Consider the following 8278-nt stretch of genomic DNA (forward strand, 5'->3'; position numbering starts at 1 on the left):
GCTGGGGGGGCGGGGATGGGGGGGACACGTATTTGAGGGGATTTCCCAGCCCCCCCCGGGCCATGCGGGGCCGCGCGGGGGGGGTCTGAGAAAACCGGGCGCTGCCCCTTTAAACGTTGCCATGACGCCGCTCCCCATGGTAGCCAATGGGCTGAAGCCAGCGGCTGCCAGGAGGCAACGTCATTTCCTCTTCCTCCCGCACTCCCCTCCCCCACAATAGGCTCCTGTCCCTTTAAATCCTGCCCTCACTCCAGCCCCGCCCCCATTGCCGTCCGTCGGGCGGAAACCATGGGGTGACGTCACTTCCTGTAAGGCCCTGTCGGGGGCGGGTCAACTGCCAAATTCCGGGGGGGGGGCCCAGCCCCAGCCAATCAGAGGAAACGGCGAGCAACGGGACCAACCCGGGGCGAGGGGCGGGGCGTAGGGGAGGTAACTGCCTAGTGGTGACGTCACATCCGGGCCGGAAGGAGGGCGGGCTGACCCGGAAGTGGTTGTTGCGCGAGGTGCCCTGCGAGCTCCGGAGACAGGTGAGCTGCGCAGCTAGCGGGGAGCTGATTTGCATATGCAAATGAGGGGGCTGTGGGGTCCCCGGGTGGGGGGCAGCCTGCTCCCCGGGGGGGGCCATGACCCAGCCAGGGGGGGCCTGTGTCAGGCCCCAGGGGGTGATTGGCGTATGCAAATGAGGGGGTGGGGCCTGGAGGGCGCGGTCGCCCCTCCCCCCCGTTCCTATGGGGCCGCCCCCATGCGGGGCTCGCCCGGGGGGGAGCTGTAGGTTATTTGCATATGCAAATTAAGACGTTCCCAGGTGTCCCCTGGTGGGGCTGTTGGGGGTCTGAAATCGGGGCCCCGCCCCCTGCCCTGCCCGGGAGGGGCGCTGGGGTTATCCCCATGAGGAATGGGAGCGTCATTTGCATATGCAAATTAGGAATCTGGGATGGGGGGTTGCCCCTTAGGTCTCCCCCAGGGAGGGTGGGCGGCCCTGCGAGGTACAGGCCGGCCGGGAAAGGGGGCGGCATCTTGAAGGGAGCTCATTTGCATATGCAAATATGTATTAGCTGTAGGCCAGTGTTTACTAGCCTGGACCCCCAGACAGGGGTGCGAGTCGACTCGTGGGAGGGACACAAGGGAGGGCAAGTCGCCTCCCCACGGGGCCCTGCCCAGGCCAGGCCCCCACGCGCCCCCGTCCCCTCGACACCCCCTCACCTGGCCACAATGTTACAGCTGCGGCTGTTGAAGAGCCGCGGTTGTAAAACGAGGCTTTGGGCCCCTGGTGCCACCTGTACTTCCAGGGGTCATTGAGGATCCAGCAGCACCTCACATTGAAAACTTCTTAAACGAAAGCAGGGTCGGAAAGACAATGGCCCCATTTCCCTTCACACGCTGTCAGTGCCTCCCTTACATCCAAACGAAGCTTCGGCCAGCCTGCCTTTCTCTAAGCATCGCTCTCCGCCAGGCACAGAAAAGCAAAGATGCTGCACCAGCTGGGATTGAGGGAAAAGAGGCACCGAACTGTGTGTGCCATGAGCATCCTGCTAGAACTACAGCCTGTGGTTCCTTATTTTCCTCAGCATGACATACAGGAGGGGCAGTGGAAATCAGCCTGGCAGAGCATGCATGAGAACTGGCTCTGGACAGAGAAGCAATTGATCAAAATCACATTCTCTGACCTCTTGGTGCCAAATCCTGTTCCCATGGAGATCAAAAGGAGTTTTGCTGTTGAGTTCAGTGGGAACAGGCTTTGACAGTGGAGAGGAAAGGACAGAACCACTCAAGCAAGGGCCGTGTTGCTTATACCGCAGGTATCAAAGGCTGCTGGCTCGTGTGAGAAAGTCAAGAGATCTGATCTTTGTCCATTGCAAGGGAGAACTCAGCAGTCAATGACGCTAGGACAGTCTCTGTACCAGATCCAGCTCATAAATCCATCTGCAAAGGATCAAGGAAATATGAAGGCTCCAGATTACCTCAAAGTGCTCAGTCCCTTGGTTCGAAAGCTCCCGTTAGTAGCTGTTCATAGTCCAGAGGCCGGAGCAGGAAAGAGGCCAAATGGAGATGCTTCCAGGCCAGGGCCCTTTAGCTTGTGCCAAGTGCCAAGTGAAGGGAAATCTGGTCTCACTGTGGAAGATGGTGTTTGGAGTCACCTGGGCAAGTCACACGCCCATCACCCCCACCCCTCTTCTGGTTAGAACATTCCGTGTAGCCAGGCGTTTTCCAGGGTCCGTTGTGAGCTGAGGGTTCCTTAATGGGCCATTCAGCTCGAGTTGTCCCTTCATGCGCTGGCTGAATACCTTGTGGGCGTTGCAACAGGAGCAGACGTGTAGTAACCAGAGCTACTATTCGTAACCTCAGATGCCAGGAGGAATATACACACATAGAAATAGCGTGATCATAAGGACCAGCTGTTTCACCTACATGACTATTCCCCAAAGAGATTCTGAACAATCACACCACGTACCTGAGACCCTCTGTGCCAGCCCCACGCCCCACTGGAGCTGGATCTGTTATGTAACAACAGAGATGGAGCCAGTGACATGACTCTGTCGTTTAGCCGAAAAGGGCCAGGTTCATTTTTAGCTGTTCAGGTGTGACTGCACTTTTAGCCAGGGGGGCACTGGCGGGCCCACATTCAGGGTAACAGGCTTCAGTGTTCATAGAATCATAGAATCTCAGGGTTGGAAGGGACCTCAGGAGGTATCTAGTCCAACCCCCTGCTCAAAGCAGGACCAAACCCAACTAAATCATCCCAGCCAGGGCTTTGTCAAGCCGGACCTTAAACACCTCTAAGGAAGGAGATTCCACCACCTCCCTAGGGAACCCATTCCAGTGCCTCACCACCCTACTAGTGAAATAGTGCTTCCTAATATCCAACCTAAACCTCCCCCACTGCAACTTGAGACTATTGCTCCTTGTTCTGTCATCTGCCACCACTGAGAACAGCCGAGCTCCATCCTCTCTGGAACCCCCTTTCAGGTAGTTGAAGGCTGCTATCAAATCCCCCCTCACTCTTCTCTTCTGCAGACTAAACAATCCCAGTTCCCTCAGCCTCTCCTCATAAGTCATGTGCTCCAGCCCCCTAATCATTTTTGTTGCCCTCCGCTGGACTCTCTCCAATTTTTCCACATCCTTCTTGTAGTGTGGGGCCCAAAACTGGACACAGTATCCAGATGAGGCCTCACCAATGTCGAATCGAGGGGAATGATCACATCCCTTGATTTGCTGGCAATGCTCCTACTTATACAGCCCAAAATGCCGTTAGCCTTCTTGGCAACAAGGGCCACTGCTGACTCATATCCAGCTTCTCGTCCACTGTAACCCCTAGGTCCTTTTCTGCAGAACTGCTGCCCAGCCACTCGGTCCGTAGCCTGTAACAGTGAATGGGATTCTTCCTTCCTCAGTGCAGGACTCTGCACTTGTCCTTGTTGAACCTCATCAGGTTTCTTTTGGCCCAATCCTCTAATTTGTCCAGGTCCCTCTGTATCCTATCCCTACCCTCCAGCGTATCAGCCACTCCTCCCAGTTTAGTGTCATCTGCAAACTTGCTGAGGGTGCAGTCCACGCCACCCTCCATTAATGAAGATATTGAACAAAACCGGCCCCAGCACCGACCCTTGGGGCACTCTGCTTGAAACCGGCTGCCAACTAGACATGGAGCCGTTGATCACTACCCATTGAGCCCGACCATCTAGCCAGTTTTCTATCCACCTTATAGTTCCTTTGCAGTTAACTTTTGAATGTTCATAAACCTGGCATGGGCTGAGGTGGTTTAAAGCAGAACACGGGTTTTTAGGTTTGCAAATCTGTGGGCCTCTACCTCTTTCTTTGCGATGAATGTCATGGATAATTCAGACCAGTGGGGAGAAACAGAATCAAAAACACTGTTTAGATTCCTTCCGTTCCCCCAAGGACTCCTGACCAACTGAACAGCACAATACATATGCTAACAAACGTAAAAAAGGGCTTTGTTTAAATTTGTTAGCGTCTGTATTGTGCTGTTAAAGCCATATAAAGAATGAATGCCCTCCCTAGCCATGTTCTGCTCCTTTAAGGAACAGAGCGCAGCCCCACCCCCTCCTCCGGGGGGGGGACGGGGGGGGCTAGTTCCGAGTCTTTCCGGTACCTCGTACCCGCTAAAAATCTCTTGCCGGTACCGGCGCGCACCACCCAACTTGCACCCCTGCCCACGGATAAGGGGCTTCTCAGTGACCAGGTGGGGCGGGCGTGGCTGGGACATGTGGGGCTTGTTATCGTAGGGTCTCCTCTGCCAGGGCTGGTGGGTTGGCGCAGAGTCTCTTGTGAGTCGTTGGTTTGTTACGGCAGGGTCCTGCTTAGCCAGCTCCCACTATCGTCTGTTTTGAGTGGGGGTTTGTTATTGTAGGGTCTTTCGTTTGTGACTGGAGCGCTCCGTGGGCCTCGGTTTGTTATCGGAGAGCGTCGCTTTGGGATCGTCCCTTTATCATAGGGTCTCCTGCAGGCAGACCCCAGGGATGGGCAGTGAGGCCCGTCTGGGGGGTTGGCACTGGGGGAACCCCCCCTTTCTCACCCAGCTCTCCTCTCCCCCAGGACCGTCAGAGACCACCATGCCCAAGCGCAAGGTGACATTCGAGGACCAGGCCGAGGGGGACGAGGAGGAGGAGGAGCTGGCCATTCCCAAGAAGAAGGTGAGTTACGGGGATGGGGTGTGGGGGGGACCCCCAGGGGGCGAGGGAGCTCTGTGGGGCGGGGAGGCATTGGGTATTGGGGGGTCTCCATAGGGCACAGGGTCCCTGGTGGGGGGGTGGGGGGTCACTGGGGGTAGGAGGGGGGCCCGTCAGAGGGTATGACCAGGGAATGGGTGGGAGCTGTGTTAGGTGTCCCCCTTGGGTGTCTCAGGGTGCCCCAGGGGTGGTATCTGGGGGCTGTGTCTCAGGGTGACCTGGGGTGGTATCCGGAAGGGGCGGCTGTGTCTCAGCGTGACCTGGGGTGGTATCCGGAAGGGGGCAGTGTCTCGGGGTGACCCGACAGGTGGTATTGGGGGGGGAAGCTGTGTCTTGGGGTGACCCAGGGGGTGGTATCCCAGGGGGGCTGTGTCTTGGGGTGACCCTGGGTTGGTATCTGTGGGGGGGGGCTGTGAGTCGGGTAGCCGGGGTTGGTATCCGTGGGGTGCTATGTCTCGGGGTGACCCAGGGGTTGGTATCTGGGGGGGGTCTGTGTGTCTGGGTGACCTGGGGGTGGTATCGGGTGGGGGGGCTGTGTGTTGGGGTGATCTGGGGTGCGGTATACAGGCTGGCTGTGTATTGGGGTCACCTGGGGTTGGTATCTGTGTGTGGGGGGGGCTGTATGTCGGGGTGACCCGGGTGGTGGTGCCTTGTGGGGGGGCTGTTTCTCGGGGTGACTGAGGGGACCTAACATCCCTCTCCCCAGCTGGCAGAGCCTGGCCTGGGGGCCAGTGGCCCAGGGAGCCGGTTCAAGGGGAAACACTCCCTGGACAGCGACGAGGAAGACGAGGATGAGGATGGGGACGGCGGCCGGGCCAGTAAATACGACATCCTGGCATCAGAGGATGTGGAGGGTGAGACCCTGGTCCGGCTGAGGGGGCCGGGATCCTGTGGGGAGGGGGCGATCCAGGGGAGAAGGGGGCTGGAGCAGGGGAAGGAGGGGGACGGGGATCCTGCAGGGGAGAAGGGGCTGGAGCGGGGAAGGAGGGAGACGGGGGAAGGAGGGGGACGGGGGATCCTGCAGGGAGAAGGGGGAGCCTGGCTGACTCCTCTGGGGCGGGGCAGAGCAGGGAAGTCGGGGGCCTGACGGGCAGGGGGACTCCACGGGCAGGGCAGGAGTCGGCCACCATCGACTATGAGGACGGGTGCGGATCACCCCTTCAACCTGGAGGAGGAGATGGAGGAGGGGCACTTCGACTCGGAGGAACTACTTCCTGCGGCGCGAGGCCCTGATCCGCGACAACTGGCTGGACAACATCGACTGGGTGAGGCGGGGCTGGAGGCAGGGGCTGGCGGGGTCGAGCCGGGGGTGGAGGGGGCGGGGCCGGGCGGGGCTGGAGGCAGGGACTGGCGGGGTCGAGCCGGGGCGGAGGGGGCGGGGGCCGGGCAGGGCTGGAGGCAGGGACTGGCGGGGTCGGGCGGGGAGGGGGCCGGGCGGGGAGGAGCGGGGCGGGGCGGCTGGACCAGGCCTGACCCCGCCCCACCCGCAGGTGCGGATCAAGGAGCAGCCCCCCGGCGGCCGGCAGCCCCCCGGCGGGGGGCAGGAGGAGGACGGGGGGCGCCCCCTGCTGGACAAGCAGACGCTGCTGGAGGGGATGGTGGAGATGGTGCGGCCGGGAGACGGTGGCCCGGGCCATCCAGCGCCTGGGCAGCAAGGGAGGCCCGGGCTCGCGCCCCCGCCGGGCCTGGACCCGCGCCAAGGCCGGGACCCCCGCCCCGCCCGAGGAGGGGGAGGCGCCGGGCTCGCCCCAGAGGCGGGAGCAGCTGGAGCGGCTCTCGGGATTGGCTGACCAGATGGTGGGCCGGGGCGTCTACGAGATCTACCAGGAGACCCGCGAGAAGCTGGCGCTCAGGCTGCGGGCGCTGACCCAGCCCCCGCCCGCCCAGCCCCCGCCCGCCCTCGACATGTTCGCCGAGGACATCGACGAGGCCAGGCTGAGAACCCAGGCGTCCGGTGAGACATTGGGGGGGCTGCGGGTCAGGAGTGTGGGAGGGGGGCGGGGGGGCCAGGGCTGGCAGGGGCTGTGGACAGTGAGTGAGGGGCACTGGCAGGGGCTGGGGGTGAGGGGCGGGGGGCAGGGGCGGCAGGGGCTGGGGGCTGGCCAGGAGGGGCTGGGGGCGTGAGGGGCGTGGGGCTGGCCCCGGGGCTGCGGGGTGGCAGGGCTGGCAGGGGCTGTGGGGGTGAGGTGTGGGGCTGGCCTGGCAGGGGCTGCAGGGGCGTGGGGGCTGGCACGGGCTGCGGGGTTTAGGGGCATGGGGGCTGGCCCGGGGAGGGGGCTGCGGACGGGCGTGCGACGGTGTCTGTCCAGCAGGGGGCGCTGCGGCGCCACAGCCCCAGGCCGGGGAGGAGCCGCTGGAGGAGGTGATGTGGGAGTACAAATGGGAGAACACGAATGGGGCCGAGCTCTACGGGCCCTTCAGCAGCACCCAGATGCAGGTGAGACCCCAGCGCCGGGCCAGGGGGCCCCGTGTGCCCAGCCCCCCCCCCCCCACTGCACAGGGGCCGCGTCCCGGCACCGGGTGAGGGGTCCCCTGTGCCCAGCCCCCACTCCCAAGGGGCCGTGTCCCGGCGCCGGGCCCCTGTAACCAGCTCTCCCCCTCCCCCGCCCGGAGGGGCCACCTCCCGGCACCGGGTGAGGGGTCCCTGTGTGCTCAGCCCCCACTCCCAAGGGGCTGCATCCCGGCGCCGGGCCCCTGTAACCAGCTCTCCCCCCGCCCCAAGGGGCCACGTCCCAGCATCGGGTGAGGGGTCCCTGTGTGCCAAGCCCCCCACCCCCCCGCTCCAGAGGGGCCTGTCCCAGCACCGGGCGAGGGGTCCCCATGTAATCAGCTCCTGCCACGCCCCACTCCGAGGGGCTGCGTCCCAGCGCCGGGCCCCTGTAACCGGCCCCCCCAGGCCGCGTCCCGGCGCCGGGCCCCTGTAACCGGCCCCCCCCAGGCCGCGTCCCGGCGCCGGGCCCCTGTAACCGGCCCCCCCCGGCCGCGTCCCGGCGCCGGGCCCCGGTGACCGGCCCTCCCCAGGCCACGTCCCGGTGCCGGGCCCTGTAACCGCCCCCAGGCCGCGCCCCGGCGCCGGGCCCTGTAACCGGCCCCCCCAGGCCGCGTCCCGGCGCCGGGCCCCTGTAACCGGCCCCCCCCAGGCCGCGTCCCAGCACCGGGCCCCTGTAATCGCCTGTGTCTCTCCCCCGGCAGGAGTGGGTGGACCAGGGCTATTTCAAGGAGGGCGTTTACTGCCGCAAGGCCGACAATTCGCAAGGCCAATTCTACAACTCGAAGCGGGTGGATTTTGACCTGTACACGTGATCTGCGACCGGCCTGCGACCCCTGGAGCCGAGGGGGCTGGACTCGAGTCTGGGGGAGCCAGGGAGGGAGGTCGGGCTGCATACGGGTTGGGGGGGTTGACCCCTAGCTTGGGGGGTGTGGATGTCTCGTTGTCTTTATTTTTTTTTTTTTGGATTAAAATATATCTATGTCTTGTACTGTGCGGGTGCTGCCCTCTGCTGGCTGGTGTCTGTGTCGGGGGCCTGGACAGCCCTGGCCAATGGGGATTCTCCTGCCACCCCCGGGGGTCAGGTCCTTGGAGTCTT

The 8278-nt window shown here is 63.1% G+C and overlaps 1 protein-coding gene across 1 annotated transcript; it reads left to right on the plus strand.

Moving 5' to 3' along the window:
• The first annotated feature begins 407 nt into the window (after positions 1-407).
• On the plus strand, positions 408-8138 carry CD2BP2 (CD2 cytoplasmic tail binding protein 2). The gene is given in 10 exon segments (XM_039534299.1): positions 408-527; positions 4558-4655; positions 5398-5545; positions 5803-5842; positions 5844-5894; positions 5896-5956; positions 6182-6306; positions 6308-6645; positions 7004-7128; positions 7884-8138. Coding segments are annotated over 9 exon segments (1080 nt in total). The 5' UTR covers positions 408-527; positions 4558-4574; the 3' UTR covers positions 7995-8138.
• Positions 8139-8278: the final 140 nt, after the last annotated feature.

Source organism: Mauremys reevesii, linkage group 4 (genome assembly GCF_016161935.1).
Source record: "Mauremys reevesii isolate NIE-2019 linkage group 4, ASM1616193v1, whole genome shotgun sequence".
Classification (NCBI taxonomy): Eukaryota; Metazoa; Chordata; order Testudines; family Geoemydidae; genus Mauremys; species Mauremys reevesii.